We start from the raw sequence: 21168 nt of genomic DNA on the forward strand, positions 1-21168 counted from the left end.
ACGAAGTTCCTTTCTATTAATTAGTGAAGGAACCAATGTTTATTATATGAATAAAAAACTTAAGTCTTCACTAGAAGTACATTTTATTCAATGAATTTTCGTTATATATTATGACGTCGTTGCCATGGTGAAGTAGCGCTCATTCGTCGTTAACATACTTACTATAGCAAAAAGTGTCGTGACAACTTTTCGTAAGAATTTTTTCCGTCTAGCCCCCTTTCACAACGCGCGATAAGGAACTTCGTTACAAAAATAACTCCGAAAGTTAATTCAGATATGACGACTGATACGAGATGGAAGGATACATACTGCTGTAATATTAACAATGCACTTGTCATTATCCAAAAAGTCGATAATCAAAGACATCACTATAGTAAATTACACCGCCTCGAGTCAGTAGCATTGACCAGCATATCGAAAACTTTATTGGACAAGTGGAACTACTTTACAAATATAAAACAAATTGAACCCTATTATTTGAACTATTCAATTCAAAATTGCTTACACTTTGGTGGTGAAACTACACATATCTGTATATTGTAACAATGACCATTGTTGTATGGATACTAAGATTTATAGACTACGATATTGTTCCAAGACGGATCAATACAATAATTGTAATAAAGAATCTTTAGTTGCATAAGAAATTGTAATTTTCAAAATAATATATAGAATAACATTATTTAGAGCCGCCGTATAGAGGTGGTTAGATTGGACGTCACAGGTCTGCGAATTACACAGTCCAAGGCATGGTAAAAAGAGGGCGCTGTAGAAATCTCGCCCAAAGTGCTAGAACCGTTAATGACCTCTACTATCTTATCTATATAAATAAAAGAAAGTGGTGTTAGTTACACTATTTATAACTCAAGAACGGCTGAATCGATTTGACTGAAAATTGGTGGGCAGGTAGCTTAGAACCAGGAATAGGACATAGGATAATTTTTACCCCGTTTTCTATTTTTTATTCCGCGCGGACGGAGTCGCGGGTAAAAGCTAGTAGTAAATAAATTAACCGTCAAATTTCAAAAATCGATCATTTCTTTGCACGAAAAATCTTTTGATATTACAAATGCTAATTTAAAAAAAAATAATCACATACCAGTACAATTACTTCGTTAACTTTTTAATGAATCACACTCGCAGACAAAACGACGCGATCAAAACAAGAACGCGGAAAATATAGCTCATAGTATCTTTGCAGAGTATAAATAAAGAACCGAACAAACAGCAAAAAGGTTTTCCAACTGTTTATTTTATTTTTAACTCAAGCATATCATTGGCGAGTTAATCTAGCCAGCCCTTTTTAAATAATGTCACCATAAAGTAACTTCATTTTGGGACATTATTTTCTTATAGTTAAATGTGGCAAAAACCCGATTTCTGTTTTCGCTAAATTATCGTAATAGATTCCATAGATATCATCAACAAGGTAGCAGATGCGTTGCCTAACTGGACAGGAGGGAGAGAAAAGAGACAGAAGAGTAATGATCGAAAGATTATTATATAGTCAAAACCGTTTATGGCGACATCATTTAGAACAACATACCGGTTAAATTGACCAAAATCAAAGGTCCTGGCTGAATGTTATATACATATCTTTCCTATTAATACCTGTCACCGGTTGTTACAACTATCGGTTTTTACGACTCAATATGAGTAGTCCCTTCGATGTCGTTATAACAGATTTTGACTGTATTACTAGCTGTCGCCCATAAGGGATTAAAAATAACTTAATAAGTAATGTATGTGTTCTTCCAGACAATGTTCTACATTTGTGCAAATTTCATCAAAATCCGTTGAGCTGCTCTGAAGATACCATCAAACAAACATCCATCTAAACTTTCGCATTTATAATATTAGTAAGAAGTAAGATTAAAAGCCGGTAACGCTCTAACAGTTTCTTTAGTGTAGCGATTGTCCACAGGCGTTGATTAACACTACTAGGTTCATTCCGCTCGTTTGTTCCGTTCTCTTATAAAAATATTGGGACTTTCCTTAATAATATTTAAATAATGGTTCTACGAGTTTACATAAGATAAAAAACTTTACAACTGTATTTACAAATAATTGAGTGATAAAACATTGTAGGAAATATAAAACATTCAGAATATCCTACAGTGAGTTGCCACTGCCGTAAAACATGTCTTGTTCCTTAACCTATAGATAGATTTTTACCTCAAATTGGACAGGCTATAAGCTGTGATATTTTGTGCCCGTTTGATTTCCGCCATTTTAACGCTGATTGTAGCGGTTGTTAGCGATGGTGAGGAGTCGAACTAATAATAGAGAATTAACCAACAATAACATCAAATAGCTTCAATTAGGAACAAAGCAAAAGCTGTCATTTTCGAGCATTGATCTTTCCAGCATGTATCCTTTCCTTAGATAGTGGTTAGTGTGATCAGTGCATTTTCTTAAACAGGCATACGATCAAGAGGGCATCTGAATGTACCTAAAAAGCGAAACGACTACTACGTTGCTTACCTCGAGAAAACTGTCATAATATTATGTTTCTATACATGTCTTTCGCAAGTGAAAACACATGATAAGGTTATAAAAGATTTAAAATGTCAATCTATTATTACTAAAATATCATAGTTAAAGGTCAGTAAGAATACAATTGAACCATAAATCATAATTATAGATGACTAGCTGTCATACGCGACACTGTCCGAGTGTAATTAAAAAAAACATAATAAGTAGTCTATGTGTTCCTCCAAAATATATTCTACATCTGTGCCAAATAATATATATTATATAATATTAGTAAGTAAAGATGGATTCCAAAATGTTGTATTCATTAGAAAAGAAATATATTATAAGCCAAAAAAATCCAACTGACTATACCCTAGGACACTCAGGGTAAGAACATGAACGGATGACATCTCAGTCTCACTTGCAAAAATCGATTCTATGGTTAGGCTCAAGATTGTCACAATAGAATTTACATACAAACACACATACATAAGAAAAAAAAAATCCAAACGCGTAAAAACATTACCCACTTGTCAGTCGAGTAAAATAGGTAACATAGGTGGAACATGAAACATAAAAATAAAAAAAAAATCAGTCGAATTGATAACCTCCTTCTTTTTGAAGTCGGCTAAAAATAAAAAAAAATTACCAATCTTTCATTTATTAATACTTCTTTACAAATTTTCGTTTATCCAGATTAAAACACAAACACTAAGAACATATATATTGGTATAAAACATAATTTTAGTAACACTTTAACAGTATAATGTAGAATTTGTAGTCAAAGTTTTAAAATTTAATTCACTTACCACTTAGGATCAAGTATCGCAAAACAGTTTTTATAGACAACGGGAGAGGTTGGAATTTTTCAAACAGTGAAAAACACACATTTATTGCTTAAAAAATATATAATTAGTACTTCAAATCATTTTTTTTAACCTTCAATGGTCTATTACTCTTTAAACAAAACACCAAAATTTATACCATTATTTTGTTAAGGCAGCTTTAAGCGAATAACAAGATTTCACATATTTACTAACCATCAAATTACTAAAAACAAAAATGTCTACTTATTTTATATATTTACAAAAATCTTACTTTAATTTTGCTGTACATAAGATATTATTAAACCTAACTGCCTACATATCAAAGATAAATGGGATACATAAGAAAAAAATAAGGATTACAAACTTTTTTTTTTAAGAAAGGAATCAATAGCAACATAAAAAAGTATTTGAAAATTTTTGTAGAAAATTAATTAATTGAAAACTAAAATAAAACCTATTTAAAACTATAGCAAAAGATAGAATAGAAATAATCCATTGAAATAACTTCCTAGCTTTATCTAATTTTATAATTTCATTTATAAATTTTTAATACCTCACTGACTACACCCCTATGACATTCAGGGGATGAAAATAAATGAAATGGCAATTCACTCGTCAAAATCCATTTAGATGTTCAGTTTACTATAGAACATGACGCCTTTTATCACTTCTCTTTCCCTTCCCCATCCTTTTCCTATAAGATTTGGCAAAGAAGAGGACACATATATTGAGATATTCTTCTTCCGTATATCCCGTCACCTGTCTTTTAAATCAACGCATCTGCATTAGCAAATATCTATGAGCAAAGGTCGCTTTACAATATCGGAAATTTCATGTCGCTTTGCCACCTTTTAACACAAAAAAAAACTAACCATCATAGAATAAGCTTAAACACTAATATTACAAAATATAGATGATTATGTACTTTATATAATTCATCAAATATCTTGGGTAACTGCACAGAACACAATATATGTAGCAAAGCATAAAGGTATATGGAAGGCGGACACCGCACAGCCTTCAAAGACAGCCACCACATACTTTGTGACACGATGTACTAATTCTTTAAGGTTATTTCAAACTACAGTGTAAACTCTAACGAAACTGAAGGGACTGAGCATTTTTTTGTCGTTATAGAGAGTTATCGTTATATGGAGTGAACAAAAAAACAACCAAATTAACAAGATAACATAAACAATAATACAGATAATAAATATTTACTGTCTACAAATATGAACATATTTCTTCGTAATAGAGAATGGCTTATCGCTATAAAGAGTGTTTCAATATGTGGGTTTTAACGCAAACCAACCAAGTTGGGCTCACTTCAATGTTACAGGGAGTTATTTGTTATAAAGGATAATGTTATAAAGAGTTTACACTATAAACACACATAAATTAATATTGAAATATTATCCCATTTATTTCTTCAATATGTAGACACACTATAAAAGTTTTTTTTTTAACACTTTAATCACTAAATCTCATTAATAAGTGAGATGTATTCTTGCAATAGTTTTCAGACCCATATTCTCTGCACAATAACATATTGCTGATCGATGTCTTTTATCAACTATAATAATCTGTAAAGAAGGTAGAATGAAAAATATTAATTACAATAACTAAAATTAATCTTACTAATATTAAAAATACGAATGTTTTTTTCTATTTTGAACAAGTGACCCCCTTTTTCCAAAATGAACTGTTACCTCAGACCCCCACATGGCCAAATTACCTACTTTTAAGATCAATTATTATTCATTCTGACCTAGGTCAACAGAAGTTAGAGTGAGAATTAGCAATGCTTTAAGTTTGGGAATCCCTGGTTTAGATGGATTGGATATTTGTTTTAAGATATCTCCAAAATGGCTGTATGGATCTCTATGTAATTTGGCATAGAGGTAGAACATAGTCTGGAAGATTACATAGGCTATTAATGAAGTTTTTTTGGAACGAAGTTTCTTATCGCATTGTGGAAGGGGGCTAGACGGAAAAAATTCTTACGAAAAGTTGTCATGACACTTTTTGCTATAGTAAGTATGTTAACAACGAATGAGCGCTACTTCACCATGGCAACCACGTCACAATATATAACGAAAATTCATAGAAATAAAATGTACTTCTTGTGAAGACTTAAGTTTTTTATTCATAGAATAAACATTGGTTCCTTCACTAATTAATTGAAAGGAACTTCGTTCCATCCGGGGGCCCTTGACACCTCTCAAGTTTTTTATTCCACGGGGACAGAGTATCGGATGACATCTAGTTAATAATAAAGTAAAAGAGTAAATATCCTAATCAGACCTTCAATAATATTCCTAAGCAGTATTAGTGTACAGACTATGGTAATAGAGTATGGAGCGCCCAGGGTGGTAGATAGGAAAGGGTACTACATGTCTTGGAATTACAATCTCACATAATCCTGTTAGCCTCCCCTACAAATCATGGTAAATATATATAATGCTTTATTATTATGTAATATAATCTTGAACCTGGATAAGCATTAAAACCTTTATGAGTTATTGTTTAGCCCTGACAACCACCAGAAGCAAGAAACCAATATAAGCAAGTAAAATATTGCTCTCAGATTAACCATTGCTTATCAAGGTTTAACTTTATGAGCTGTAAGGACACTACTTTTTACTACTGGATATTGCAAAACCCTTCAATATTGTTTTATATGGTTATGACTAAATATATAGTATAAAAAACTAACCTCAGCATTCCATTGGTGCTATTGAATTGGAATTATCACCATATCCACTCAAACTTCCTTGAAATTCCATACCACTGATCTGACTATCAGCATTAAATGATGCACCATAAGAATCATTACTAGGGGCATGAGACGCCTCAAGATTAGCATCTGCGGAATCTGGTGCCATTCCAGAATCAGGTTCAGCCCAATTAATCTTGAATCGAGTAACACGAGGCTCGGAAGCGAGTATATTCCTCACTACCTTGTCAAACTGAGGCTTTGCTGGTGGATTTTCTCTTAATTCCGGTTCACTTTCACTGTATTCGTTATTTATGAAGTAACCAACTCTAACGAACTCTTGTCCTCTGTATGAACACGTTAATAACACTACTGTGACACCTAATGCGTCGTTTTCTGGTATTCGGGTGACATCGGGCGGTGGGGCTTGAAAGACAAACATGTGTCTACCCTCCGGTATCGGTCCGACGTAAATCGTGTCCAATACTTGATCGTGTTCCTCAGTCTCAGCGGAACCAACGTAAATCATCTTCCACTCTAAATCCTCCTTTAGTTCTTCTATGCATTCGAAGGTCAATTCGAATTGGAAAGGATTAAGAAATGGACTCGGATTGTCCAGCACGACGACGTTGGTTATATGCACTTTTGCCATATCGAAATTATTTGTGTAATCGCGAAATTCAAACTAAAAAAGTTTTAAGACTTTGTTTTTTTCGATAATTAATACGCCAACAGCAGTTTTTATTATGTAAATCCAAGATAAAATAGTTTTTAATTGAAGACGAAAGAAGATACGGCGAAAAGTGACAAATATTTTGGCGGTTGAAACAGTCACGTGATCAAAACTTGCGATTACAACGCCGCCCTCGGCGCAATGAGGAATTACAATAAAAAAATAAAAATCGTGACAACATCATCTGATTCAACTTGATTTTCGTAACTATTACACGGAATTATTGCATATACAACTCAAGCCATTGAAATTAAGATGATTTGTTTTGCTAAAAAGAAGTAAAAATGAAAAACTTACCTGTTAATTAATATTTTTCACTGCTTTTCACAACAACAAACGTCAGACTCATGACATAAAGAATAGAAATGTATATAGATAACAATAGACAAAAGTACGAACTTATCTTGAGCCAAGTTTCAGAGTAAAGCAATTTTATAATAAAAACACAAACTGAAGAAAATACAAATGCTTAAATTTAAGGATAATTAATTATTTTTGTAAAAAATCACACCTTTATTTAGTCGGCAATAAACAAAAATGTCTGTCATTCTTCGAATGGCGTCGGTCGTCGGTACATCTGTCATGTTGTGTACGTTGTGAATATCCTGTCAAAAACAAATCTTGTTTTGTACTATGTGAGTGTGATTTAAGACTGCTAGTAATAAGGATACATATCATTAACAATTGCGCGCATAATAGGTAGTGAATATAGTCATGAAGGTCGTCCGTTGAAAGTATATTGCCGTTACAATACTACGACCCAGGTATTTACTTTTCACTCAGCTAAACTATTAAATAAAACAAATCGTTTTACTTACATACATCATAGTATGTAATAAATATATTCTATGAATCAGTAGGAAAGATATTATCGCCTATAAATTTAAATAATACTTTCTATATATACCTAATAAAGATAGTACCCGTGAAAGGAGTTACATATTTTACGCTTGACTCACCACACTGTCCAATTTTGTCGTCGTCTAAAACTTCAGTATATTTCACTCTCATTTACACTAAATGTTAAATTATCTTTGACAGTAATTGTGTAAAAATATATACAGTATAAGAAAGAATTTAAAGGATATACTCATTTCATGTAATGTGCAGTTATGGTTAGTCTAAAATATTAATTAGCAACATAAACACCTCAAATGTCTATCAATTTAGTATTATAACAATTATCAAGTACTTAAACTGAGCATTGGAGATGAATGTATAGATACAGTAGCTGTTGCTTTTGACTCCATCCAAGCGGAATTTAAAAAAAGCTTAATAAGTAGGCTATTTGTTCTTCCTGACTATGTTCTACATATGTGCTAAATTTCATTAACATCCGTTGAGCTGTTCTGGAGATACCTTCAAACAAATATCCATCCGTCCAAACTTTCCCATTGATAATATTAAATTAGATGTATAGATATGTCTGGACTTTGACAAAAAGTTTATAATCTCAGTCTACCCCTTTGGGGTTACATGCTGCAATTCTATTTTTTATAGTAATACAATTTATGGAATCAGCCATATTGTGGAACACTCTGCACTTGATGGTATTTTCAAACCATTACAACTTAGGATCCTTCACGAGTCTATTTTTTGCTGAAAAGCCAGCAACACGTGTCCGTAATCAACTTGGTATTCCTGCCGCTGATATGCCCCCTTATTTAATAAAAAAAAAATTATAGTTCAAGCAATATAATTCTCATTTATTATTTCTAGATTTCAGATTAATCTATGTGTTAAGACACAATGACATCAAATCGAGAAGAAGGTCCTGTTTATTACAGAGAAATACAGAAGAATGCATTCCTTAAGAGGATACCAAATGATGTAAATGTTAATAAACTAAGACCACTTGGAAACAAGGTATGTAAAAATATGTTACTATGATTTTCCATCCACCGCGGGGCACCGAGCCTACTGTATTTCACTGACTAAGTCTCAGTCTGCCATGCAGGCGAGGTCAAGAACGAAAGCGCAAGCGTACCCGTGGCCTTGCCACCATGCGTAGGAACAGAGGGGTTTATCCAGAAGAGAATCCCACATCACTACCGCATCCCCCCTTGAGTCGTGGAGTATGAAGCATTGCCCTCTGAAAAATTAAAATTGGTCTCAGTTTACCATGGTTACCTATAAAATAAAACATACTTATAATCAGCTAGCAGACCGACACTTTGTAATCGCAGAATTAAAAAAAAAATCTAATAAAAATAAAGTCTTGTCACTCAGTGATAGTGTAACTTCTCAACAGTGAAAGAGTTTTTTAAATTGGACCAGTTGTTTCTAATCATTCTTCTTCATAATTTTGGTATAGATATAGACAAACTGGTTAAACTTTATTATCCAACCAGTTTTTATATATTTTTCACAGAAGCAACAACTAAAACCTATGTGGACGTTATTCTGTGTGCACAATGGTCGGACACCGTTCTTAGAACAGTATCCTGAGCCTGACTCTCCAACCACAATGACACACCGACCTGCATGGAGAGTGTGTCTCAAATCTGCCAGGCATGTCACAGCTAGTGTCAAACCTCATACTGGTGATGAGTATGACTTCCTGATAGATACAGAACAGGGTCCTGTGAGAATGCTTGCTCCGGATTGGTGAGATATATGACTTTTTTATGATTAACCTTAATAATTATGGTACTTGGGAAAACAAATTTTGATGTCTATTGCATACTTGGCATTGCGGGAAGGAAAACATCGTGGTGAAACCTGCACATATCTGAGAAGATATTCATGATATGTGTGAAGTCAACCCGCACTTGACTGTGGTTGACTATGGCCTAGTCCCCCCCTATAACTTTGGGTAGGCTCCGATCCCCTCAGTAGGGACGTATAGTTAGCTGATGATGATGAGTCTATATCAGGCGTGGCAAATGACAGACTACCAATTACAAGCTTCGTAATATGTATTTTTCAATTTATTTAAACTATTTATGTGAGCATTGTTTGAGCAACTTCGGCTAAGTTATTTTTTATGTGTTTTTTTCTTTGTCTGGACTATAAGTTGCAAACGAGCAGTTGGTCACCCCTGGTCTTTATCATTCTAGGGACGATTTCGCAATGGTTATACATAGTCTAGTATTGACCAACAAAAATCTATCTTTTTTTTTTTATTTTTATTAATCAACAAAATTTACAGTTTTTTGCTCAGTTGTGTGACTTAGTGCCATTAAACATGGAATGTTTATCCCAGCACTGCATCTACTTTTATAGTTCATGTCGACATTTTAAATTATGAGAAAAATGGGCGACATTTTGATTTTTATTTACTTTTATTTTATATACAAATTGTTTTCATATACTATTGAATAAATCTAAGGGAAGAGATACATCTTTTAAGTTATATGCAAGCGGTCACATTGCCCATAGATATCCATATTCACGGTTTGCCTACCTTTAATCAACAGAGTAGAGGGATGTACAGAAAGGGGAATATTTCCCCTTCCTATGGATCCACTCTTACGCCAAATCCACCTCCCCTTCCCATCTTATAAGAAGGGTGGGAAGGGGCAGAGGACTAAAATTCGCCTCTGGCATTCACTCACATTAAACTGTACGTGAAATTACTACCACTTCAAGTCTGTCTTCTGTGTAGTTGATATTATTGCAGGCTCTGTTAAATCTTCATCTGATGGCTGTTATTGGTTGTCTTTTTAGGGATTCAATGCAGGAATGGGTTACAACCCTCAGGAACAAATTGCATGAACTAAAAATTTTAAGTAAAGGTGAGAACGTGTATTGCTCGGCGCCAGTAGCCCCCGCACCTCGCGCGGCAGCTCGTGACCCCACTTCCCCCTTGCCACCAACACCACCCGTGCCACCTGACCGGTGAGTTACAGTATATAATATTTGAGTTGGCACGTTAGATACTAGAGTACTTTTATTTCAAATGTGCCAACTTAAACTGTAAAGTAGATTAGACATTTTTAACAGCATTTAGTTAAGGAAGGATATATAATAGCTTAATATGTTTATGTATCTTATGTATATCTCAAAATTTAGACATTTATTCAAAGGTTTATGTCCTGTGAAATTTTATTATTCACGTCTTACTTCTTACATAAATTATAAATGCGAGTGTTTAGATGAATGGATGGATGTTTTTTAGAAGCTATCTCCGGAAGAAAATAGTCTGGAAGAAAACACAGGTTACTTGTAGGCGACAGCTAGGTAATATTATAAACGCGTATGGTTAGATGGATGGATGGATGTTTGAAGATATCTCCGGAACGATTCAACAGATCTTGATGAAATTTGGAACATAGTCTGAAGCTATTTATTATGTTTAAGGGTAAATATTTTTTTCAGAGTACCCGGAATCGAATTAACTACACAACCAACACGACAACCAGAAACCAGTGAACCAATAGAATCAACAGAAACCCAACCAACTGTAGAAAACCAATCGGAATCACAACCGGTTGATATATCAAATTGGGAGGATCTTCCATTACCCGGTACAAGTCAAAGTGAACCGAAGAGTGTGACCAAGATTTGTGGACAAAATATATGTTTAGATGATTCTATATTGAAAAGGAATACACAAGTAACGGACAGTGATGAAGAATTTTTCCAAGAAATTGATAGGATTCACGAATCTATGGAAAATTTATCAACAAATGAAAATAAATATAAACAAAGAGTTGTTGTTACTAATAACGGAGATGATAATACGAGTAATGGAATAGAATCTCAAAGGTATGTATGTATTATTCATTTAATCTATATATATAGTCAGAAAGTCGTGTTAGTTACACTATTTATAAATCAAGAATGGCTGAATTGATTTGACTGAAAATTGATGGGCAGGTAGCTTAGAACCAGGAAACGGACATAGGATAATTTTTACCCCGTTTTCTATTTTTTATTCCGCGCGGACGGAGTCGCGGGTAAAAGCTAGTTACTAATATATGTAGAACTAACTCTCGCCCGTGACTCTGTCCGCACGGAATTAAAAAACAACTTATAAGTAGTCTATATGTTCTTACATACTATGCTCTACATCTATGCCAAATTTCAGCAAGATCCGCTAAGCTGTTACGGAGATATGTTCAAACAAACATCCATACATCCATCCCTCTAACCATTTGCATAAATAAGATTCTTAATCTTTTTTTATTATAGATCACTTTCAAATAGTAACTTTTTTTTTGTAAGTTAAGAAACAAACAGTTAACTTGAATTTGAAAGAATAGTGAAGTGTCCTCTACTTATCAATTTTTAATCGGCAGAGACAGCCCAAAATGAGAAAATTTCTCCTTTCTATGACTCCTCTCATCTGCTAAATTCACCTCTTCTTGTCTATTTCATAAAAAGTATGGGAAAGGGACTAAAATAAGCCCTTTGACATGCACATTCATCAGACTATACTTGTAATGAGTTCTTGAGGTGTGTTTTGTATGATTATGGTATTGCTCTGATCGAGTCCACACAATCTTCAGGCTTCTACAACTGTTGAAAGGTCTTAGATGTACCCTCAGTTGCCATATTGTTTGAACTTGTGAACCAAGAACTCTGTTCCCAGCCAAATTTCATCCATCCCGAGATCCATCTGGACTATTATTAAAATTTTTGATTGAAAGAAATGTCAAATTTCATAGATATGTCAATTTTATTTCAGTCTACCACAGAGAACAAATATAACAGTCATCCAAGTGTCGAATAAAGGACCTCCGCACACAGCCATACCGGTCTTAGGTCCGGAGACTGATGTTTTTGACTTCAACTTTCAACAAAATGTCACAGTGTCACCTGACACTGGTCAAAATGACCAGCACAGCTTTATTAATATAGTCAACACGGAAATCAACGTCCAGAACACAAATGATAATGACTATGGCACTATTTTCTCCAAAAACGACTCTGAATACGGACATTTAAGTTTGACAACAACTGTCAGTCTGACAGGGGAAGCTGTCAAAGTGACAGATGACATTTACGAGAGGCTATGCATGGCGTCAACGTCCAGAGACAAACCAACATCACCTTTGCCGGTGAATAAAATAAAGAATATAGATAAAATTAGAAAATCATCTTTGCCTAATTTGGAATTGGCCACAGAATCGGCATATGAATATTTATTTCCTAATTCTAGTCAGAATAATAATTTTAGGAATAACACTACTAATGTTACTTTGAACGAAACTCGAACCGTTACTAATGTTACTCGTTCAGAAATTAATTCTAATACGAACGAAACTCGAACGAATGTTATAAATGTGATAAATAATCCTGTACAATCTGTAAGTGCTAATTTGAATTCTAATACAAGGGTGTTAAGGACTAATGTTGAAAGATCTCACAGTCAGAATGCGTGTGACGGTGCTATAAGATTGAAAGAAAATTTATTAAGAAAAGTACACAATAATAGTCCGAAGAGAGAAGCTAAAAATGGTGAGTAAATATTTTTTTTATCCGACTGACTCAATTCCCTCGGCGTCATTGCGGAGAAAAACCAAAAGCTCTGAGTAGATAGCGGCGAGTTCGCTGTCATCTGTCAAAGTTCTTATAAGTAATTCTAGCGATTTTTTAATAAAATCTAAATTTTTAAATATCTCCGAAGCTGTAATTTATCAGCTGGAATAAAATGCCATTTTTTTTTTTAAAAGTCAAATTTGACGGAATTCGTTTCTATTACTACAATCTAGTGTACTTTATAAAATAAACTATTTTTTTTTCTATATTTATGGTTATACTATCTGTCGCCCGCGACTCTGTTCGCGCGGAATTAAAAAAAAACGTTTATAAGTAGTCTATGTGTTCTTCTAGACTTTGGTCTACATCTGTGATAAATTTCATCAAGATCTGTTGAACCATTCGGAGATAACTTCAAACAAACATACATCTAAACATTCGAATCTATATATATAGTCAGAAAGTGGTGTTAGTTACACTATTTATAACTCAAGATAGGTAGAACTGATTTAGCTGAAAATTGATGGGGAGGTAGCTTAGAACTAGGAGACGGACATAGGAACTTTTTTATCTTGTGTGCATTTTTTTTTTATTCCGCGCGAACGGAGTCGCGGGTAAAAGCTAGTTTATAATATAAATAAGATTAAGTACTCAATCATGTGACATTTGTGGCAATCAAGTCAGTTATTCGTTTGGTTGAAAACTGAAAGTATTTTGACGAGTGTGGTGTCATTTGATTTGTATCCATCCCCTGAGTGTCATAATGTCACTAATTCAGATATTTTCTTTTTTCAACCTGTTTTCTAGATAAAAATGAATCTCCCAAACCGATATGGAAGCGTGGTCTCACAGAGCTGTCACTATTGAGTCGGTTGAGAGGTTTAGGTCAGGGTAAGAGACAGGAGAGTCCAACACGACAGGATGAATCTGGAGATAGGTATATAAAACTTGTTCTGTCACACAATTTTACTCGCTATTTTTAATTATTAAGAGGTATCAAGTGACTAAAACTGGATTTTCTGTAATGAAAAATCATTTTTTCTTAATCTCTGCCTGTCTATTTGTGGAACTGCTGGTCCGATTTGGAAAGTACTTTGTCTGGAATATAGTTAATGTGTGTGGGTTTTAAGGCTATTTCTTTTATTCTGCGCTGATGAATAATACAGCAGTATTTTTAAACGAATTTCTTTGTTACAATGTTCATTGGTCGGGATTTAATCTTTATTTTTGGTTTCTGTCCCTCTTCTTAGGATTGTAGCGTGATGGTAAATAACGTATAACCTTTTTTAATAATTGTACTACAAAATTTTATGCATATAATTGAAATTTGAATTGTAGTTTTTGAGTTTAACGTGAACAAATTTAGTGTTTTTTTTCTATAGTAATTTAAAAGAATAATTAGAGGTTACGAATTTTTTTTTAGTATGATACTAATCTAATTTTTTTTAAATGAAATATATACATGTTTACTAGATGTTCGCGTAGAATTAAAAAACTTAATAAGTAGTCTATGTATTTATCCAGACTATGTTCTACATCTGTGACTAATTTAATCAAGATCTGTTGAGTTGTTACGGAGATATCTTCATACAAACATACATCTAAACATTCGCATTTATAATATTAGTAAGATTAAGTAAAAATACACAATTTAAATGTTGTTTTTTCTTTTATTTTTTTAAATAAACCATAGATTACTTACAAACTTTTTTCTAACATATTTCAGGGTTGTGACGTCTCCTGTCAAAGTAGTACACAGGTCTAGACCTCAAGGAAGAGTTGACAGCAGTAGAAGAAGGAGCAATTCTCTCAGCAATGGTATGATTTATTTTTAACTAGCTTTTACCCGCGACTCCGTCCGCGCGGAATAGAAAATAGAAAACGGGGTAAAAATTATCCTATGTCCTTTTCCTGGTTCTAAGCTACCTGCCCACCAATTTTCAGTCAAATCGATTCAGCCGTTCTTGAGTTATAAATAGTGTAACTAACACAACTTTCTTTTATATATATAGATTAAATCTATATATATATAGTCAGAAAGTGGTGTTAGTTACACTATTTATAACTCAAGATCAGTCGATCTGATTTAGCTGAAAATTGATGGGGAGGTAGCTTAGAACTAGGAGACGGACATTGGAATTTTTTTTATCTTGTGTGCATTTTTTTTATTCCGCGCGGACCTAGTCGCGGGTAAAAGCTAGTTTAGTATAAAACTTAACACATACAATGCTATAATGATTTTCATGTAAACTAGCGGAATGTTGGCAGTGAAAGTGTAAAAAATATATATTTAAATTGAAACAATTAGATTGTGTACCGAATATAGAAAAATGTTTAATTCTATAAATAATGTGTGGTTTATTTAAAAAAAAAAAAAAAACATTTAGAAAAAAAACCCAACAAAAATTTGTATTTTATTTTACTAATATTATAAACGCGAATTTTTGGATGGATGGATGGATGTTTGTTTGAAGGTATCTCCAGAACGGCTGGATCTCTATGTAATTTGGCATAGAAATAGATCATATTCTGGAAGAACACATAGGCTACTAATTTTTTTTTAATTCCAAACGGACGGAGTCGCGGTCGACAGCTAGTTATAGGGTGAAATACAACTTATATACTTCACACCTCCTATATTTAATTTTAATTGCTTCGTTCTTAGGACAGTCACCCCCTAACCCGGTGACAGTGGGGGGTGTGATGGCGCCACTGCGCGCGCGGCAAGCGGCGGCACTACGCGCGGAGCAGCGCCGGGGGGCGGCGGTCGCAACATCACTGTCAGTCAGAGACCCCCCAATATTTGTGGATTACGAACGACATGTTTGGTGAGTATTCACTCTAAGAACACAGACCCCCAAAAACTTCACTCTAATAACACAGACCCTCAAAAAAAATCACTTTAAGAACACAGACCCCCAAAAAATTAACTCTAAGAACACAGACCCTCAAAAACTTCACTCTAAGAACACAGACCCCCAAAAAATTCACTCTTAGAACACAGACCCTTCATAAACTTCACTCTAAGAACACAGACCCCCAAAAAATTCACTCTTAGAACACAGACCCTTCATAAACTTCACTCTAAGAACACAGACCCCCAAAAAATTAACTCTAAGAACACAGACCCTCAAAAACTTCACTCTAAGAACACAGACCCCCAAAAAATTCACTCTTAGAACACAGACCCTTCATAAACTTCACTCTAAGAACACAGACCCCCAAAAAATTCACTCTTAGAACACAGACCCTTCATAAACTTCACTCTAAGAACACAGACCCCCAAAAAATTAACTCTAAGAACACAGACCCTTCATAAACTTCACTCTAAGAACACAGACCCCCAAAAAATTCACTCTAAGAACACAGACCCTTCAAAAAATTCACTCTAAGAACACAGACCCCCAAAAACTTCACTCTAAGAACACAGACCCTCAAAAAAATGTTTCAATCAAGAAAGTACTTTCCGTAACTGATACCGGATTCAAATTGAAACCGTAAACCATAGACAAACTAGAATTTAACGCTAGAAGATTTTGTAGACGCAAAGAAAGAAGTAAAGTTAGTTAAGTTAGTGTCATTAACAAGAAGTTTTTTTATTATTACTCTTCACCCCCAAAATGTATGTATAGGATAGCACGTTGGGGGGTTAATGGTGCTCGATGTGGAGGTCGTGCTGGTGACCGTGTCGCCGCACTGGCGGGTGCGCAGCCAACCAGCGCTGCGCACGCACGCACACTGCTCAAAACTGCGCACACACCACTTGTAAGTGTAGTAGACCATTGGTCTACTGTTCTACTGACTCATTAATCTGCTACTGCATTAATATACTAGTTTATTAGTTTACTAATCTATTCGTCTACTAACATATCTATTGGTCTACTAGTCAACTGACCTGTATGATTATAGACCAACTAGTAGACCAATTGGTCTTCCTATTCAATTACAATTCCAGTCCATTAGTCTACTGATCCATTGGTCTACTAGACTATTAGTCTACTGGTCTATTTGGCTACTGGTCTACTGGACTATTAGTCTACTGGACTATTAATCTACTGGACTACTGGACTATTAGTCTACAGGTTTACTGGGCTATTAGTCTACTGGTTTACTGGACTATTAGCCTACTGGACTATTAGTCTACTAGTCTACTGGACTATTAGTCTACTGGTCTACTGGACTATTAGTCTACTAGTCTACTGGATTACTAGTCTACTGGTCTATTGGTCTACTAATCCATTCTAATTGTGAGAAAGTGACATCACATGGTAGTTAAAAATATTTTTCTTCCAGGTAGACATTTTATTCCATCGTGTACCTCTCGGGAAGATATACGTGGTTAGTAAACGTGATAGAGAAACTTTAGGTGAGTGTTGTTTATGTTGTAACTAGCTGTCGCCTGCGACTCTGTCCGCGCGGCTTTAAATAAACTTCATAAGTAGGCTATGTTTTCTTTCAGACTATCTAATATATAAAATTCTCGTGTCACAGTTTTCGTCACCGTACTCCTCCGAAACGGCTTGACCGATTCTCATGAAATTTTGTGAGCATATTCAGTAGGTCTCAGAATCGGCCAACATCTATTTTTCATTTTTTTTTTTTTTTTAACTTCGCGCGGACGGAGTCGCGTGCGACAGCTAGTGTTTTATAAATGTGTCAAATTTCATCAAGATCTGTTGAACTATTCCGGAGATATCTTCATACATACATACATCTAAACATTAACAGTTATAATATTAGTAAGAAGAATATGGCAAGTAAATATTTGTATTTTTGTGTATAAAAAATAAACTCAAAAACTACTGGAGCTATTTGAGAAATTCTTTTGCCATCAGAAAGCTATATTATCGCTGAGTAATATATGTTATAACTAGAATTAATAATTTCGCGCCTATGAAGGCGCGGGCAAAGTTACTATAGTAATTACTACTCTGAAAGTTACGTCAGCTGACACTTTACAGATTATCTGACTCGGTGGGCCTTCAAACTAAATTATGTCAGCACACTAGCGCCCCCCTGTCAATATTAAAAGTGTTACATGATCTTTGATGTTGTAGCTGTCTTATGTTTTTCTTTTAGGCTACTTTTTATGCCTAAATAGATTTTACCTAATTTCTGACAAAACAAACCGTTATAGTAGCGCCTTTTTACCTATCTAGATATCGTTATGACATAATATGTTTATTTTTATTTCAATTTCTTTGTAACATCCTGTATATTAAATGAGTGAACCGATTTTGACAAGCCCTCGCTTGTCATTCGATCCGTATTCTTCCCCTAAATGTATAGACCAGTGATTGTCAAACTTATTTCTTTCACCGCCCCCTTTGAAAATCAATTATATTTCAGAGCCCCCTAATTTATAACAACCCTAAAACTTTAAAACCACAATTTCATTACTTTCATTCCATTTTTTGGGTCTCTTATCGCCCCATCCAAGGTTTCAAACGCCTCCAAGGGGGCGTTATCACCCACTTTGGGAAACACTGGTATAGAGGTACAGTAAATTAGGGTTTTTTATTTTTTTTATTAATAAACTATAGTTTTTAAATTTTCAGGTATAAAATTAGACAATGAATGTGTAATCAGTACAGTTGTGGGGGGGTCTTGTGCGAGTAGGGCGGGCATTCCGCCGCAGGGCAAATGGGCAGTTACTGAAGTTAATAACAGATCTATTGATTTGTTAAAGGTATGTATGATATTGTATTTAAAAGCATATTTTACGATGTTTATAATTTAGGTGTTAAATGGAAATGCCTTGTTTTATCTGAAAAGTGTTTTAAAAGGACTAAAAGTCTTCTTTCCCTTCTTATACTTTTCTTTTAAGGAATGTACGGGAATTCACAGAGATATAGGAAGGTGATATATTATCTTTCTGTTAGTCTTCTCTGTCGATCTGAGGTAGACAACACATTTGAAATTGCAGTCTATGGGTAACAATTGATTCGCTATTTTGGCGAATTCAAGTGCCCTTGCCCTCTTATGATATAAAAAAGAGGGAAAAATTCTCTTTCCATGCATCCTACCTTACCTTTAGTCCTTGGAGGTAACGTGCAGAAAGAGAATTCCCCTTCCTATGCGTCCCTTCTACCAAATCTACTTCCCCTTCTCTTATAAGGATAGCATGGAAAGAGAATGTGGACTAAAATTAGTCCTCCATCGCACACACTCTTCAGACTACCATTTTAAATATGTCTGTTTATTTCATTTAGATATTGGATTAAAGGAAAAGATGGGAAGGGGAGGTGGATTTGATGGAAGAGGAGATACATAGGAAGGTTAAATATTATCTTTTTGTGCGTCTACTTCGTCGATTGAGAGTAGACAACGCATCTGTAATTGAGAATGTCTATGGGCAGTTGTCGCTTCGCCATTTCAGCGAATTCATATTGCCGCTTGCTCGTAAAATACGTTTACAATATATTTATTATATTTATGTAAGGGGAAAAAAATATAAAGTAATAATTTCAGGGTAGTGAAGAAGAAATGAACCGTTTAAGTATGCACGGTACAGAAGTATCCGTTCTCATACAGCCCGCTGCTTTGGTGAAGAAATTGAGAGCTGCTATTAAATCAAATAAGTCTTTATTGACTTTAAGATAAGGTTGAAAATTAATCGTACACGCGCTGTACATTAAACAATTTACAACCTTATTTCTTGTGTAAGAAGGTTGAAAATATTTTGTATAGTGTATTTTAAAAAAAATTTATCCAAACATATCCAACAATAAAATTATTTTGGTTGTATTTGAATCAGAAATAAATTTGTTCGAATTGAAACCTTATTTTATAGCTGATAAGGTTCTAAATTGTACTGTGAAAGTCTAAAAAGACTTAATAACAAAATAGACTGAATTGCTTTTGGTCCAAAATAGCGCTTATTGGCGAAATTTTGTAATGAAATAAATTTATTCCAAATTAGACTTTATTGTTTTAAAAATAAAATTTTAAAACAACTTTGCAGTTATTAATATTAAATAAAAATAGATCGCATAATAATAGTTTAAATATATTTAAAGAAGCACAATTTTATTTAAAAAATAACCGTTGTTATAATTTAGGAATGACAGCTAAATTTATAATATACCTTAAGTTTTTATATTGGCAGCACTGGAATAAGAGTGTTCTATCTCTTTCGCACTTATTGATTTTACGTAATTTACACTTAATTTTACGTCACGTAAATTTAATATAGAATTTACGGTTTATAATTATTTAAATAAATGTCTACTAAATTATAGTAAAGGCAATAATTATGTGATATTTATACATTTCAATATAAATTATATACTATAGAAAATTTTATAGTGAGTTTATAAAATTATTGAATATTAATCATTCCTGAAAATTTGTGTGCGTTGTAGACTTAAGATCACTGATTTTTAAGTAACAGTTAAAAAAAAACAACTATAAATTCTTTTATTGTAAGATCTCATTATGGCAATACCTGTAACAAAACCATTGACTTCTTCCAATGCCTTAATAAATTAAAAACCATTGACTTCTTTCAACTGGACAGGCTATAAGCAGTGGTATTTTGTGCCTATTTGATTTTCGACATTTTGTCACTGATTACAACGATCGATGTTGGAAAATCGAACTAATAATAGAGATGGAATAAGATGACAGTAACTTTAGACTGGCTTCAATTAGCGCCTCGTCCAGTGAATTTATAGTGTAAACCGATTTTTTACTTTCTCAACTAAATAAATGAAACTTCTATTGTAAAAATATATACGTTATGATGTCATAATAAAATACAGTTTTATTCACTATATAGATATATCTCATAAGAAATTTTGTGATCATTTTATATGTAAATAAATATTTCTTTTAATATTTTGTTGTTTTCTTCCTCACAATCTCACTAATTTGGAGTTACCATTTCAAGATTTCCGACATTTATATTGTGAACTATAAACTCAATAATCTGAATAGAAAGAAAGAAGGTTGGTTTCTGTCTTTTTGCGAAGAAAAATAAAACACTATAA

General features: G+C 33.8%; 2 protein-coding genes across 3 annotated transcripts; one reads left to right on the forward strand and one right to left on the reverse strand.

Moving 5' to 3' along the window:
• Positions 1 to 4516: 4516 nt before the first annotated feature.
• Positions 4517 to 6983, reverse strand: LOC106719519 (histone chaperone asf1). Its single transcript, XM_014513877.2, has 2 exons — positions 6019 to 6983; positions 4517 to 4885 (listed from the first exon to the last, which is right to left on the reverse strand). The coding sequence occupies exon 1, from the start codon at positions 6668 to 6670 to the stop codon at positions 6020 to 6022; it is 651 nt and encodes a 216-aa protein (XP_014369363.1). The 5' UTR covers positions 6671 to 6983; the 3' UTR covers positions 4517 to 4885; position 6019.
• A 325-nt stretch (positions 6984 to 7308) lies between these two features.
• LOC106719472 lies at positions 7309 to 19821 on the forward strand. Of its 2 annotated transcripts, none has more exons than XM_045685288.1 (13): positions 7309 to 7386; positions 8471 to 8617; positions 9123 to 9358; positions 10421 to 10591; positions 11072 to 11461; positions 12384 to 13156; positions 13985 to 14114; positions 14904 to 14995; positions 15843 to 16005; positions 16810 to 16942; positions 17471 to 17543; positions 18736 to 18866; positions 19649 to 19821. In XM_045685288.1, the coding sequence occupies exons 2-13, from the start codon at positions 8501 to 8503 to the stop codon at positions 19778 to 19780; spliced, it is 2541 nt and encodes an 846-aa protein (XP_045541244.1). In that variant the 5' UTR covers positions 7309 to 7386; positions 8471 to 8500; the 3' UTR covers positions 19781 to 19821. The 2 variants fall into 2 exon arrangements, with proteins under 2 accessions (XP_045541244.1, XP_045541243.1); XM_045685287.1 differs by having other exon boundaries at positions 7315 to 7515.
• The last annotated feature ends 1347 nt before the right edge of the window (positions 19822 to 21168 follow it).

The sequence above is a fragment of the Papilio machaon genome, chromosome 29 (genome assembly GCF_912999745.1).
Source record: "Papilio machaon chromosome 29, ilPapMach1.1, whole genome shotgun sequence".
NCBI classification, from domain to species: domain Eukaryota; kingdom Metazoa; phylum Arthropoda; class Insecta; order Lepidoptera; family Papilionidae; genus Papilio; species Papilio machaon.

Coding starts and splice junctions, on each gene's coding strand:
- LOC106719519 (XM_014513877.2), bottom strand. CDS start 6,670: ATGGCAAAAGTGCATATAACCAACGTCGTCGTGCTGGACAATCCGAGT.
- LOC106719472 (XM_045685288.1), top strand. CDS start 8,501: ATGACATCAAATCGAGAAGAAGGTCCTGTTTATTACAGAGAAATACAG. Junction 9,359..10,420: donor AGAATGCTTGCTCCGGATTG/GTGAGATATATG, acceptor TTGTCTTTTTAG/GGATTCAATGCAGGAATGGG. Junction 17,544..18,735: donor ACGTGATAGAGAAACTTTAG/GTGAGTGTTGTT, acceptor TTAAATTTTCAG/GTATAAAATTAGACAATGAA.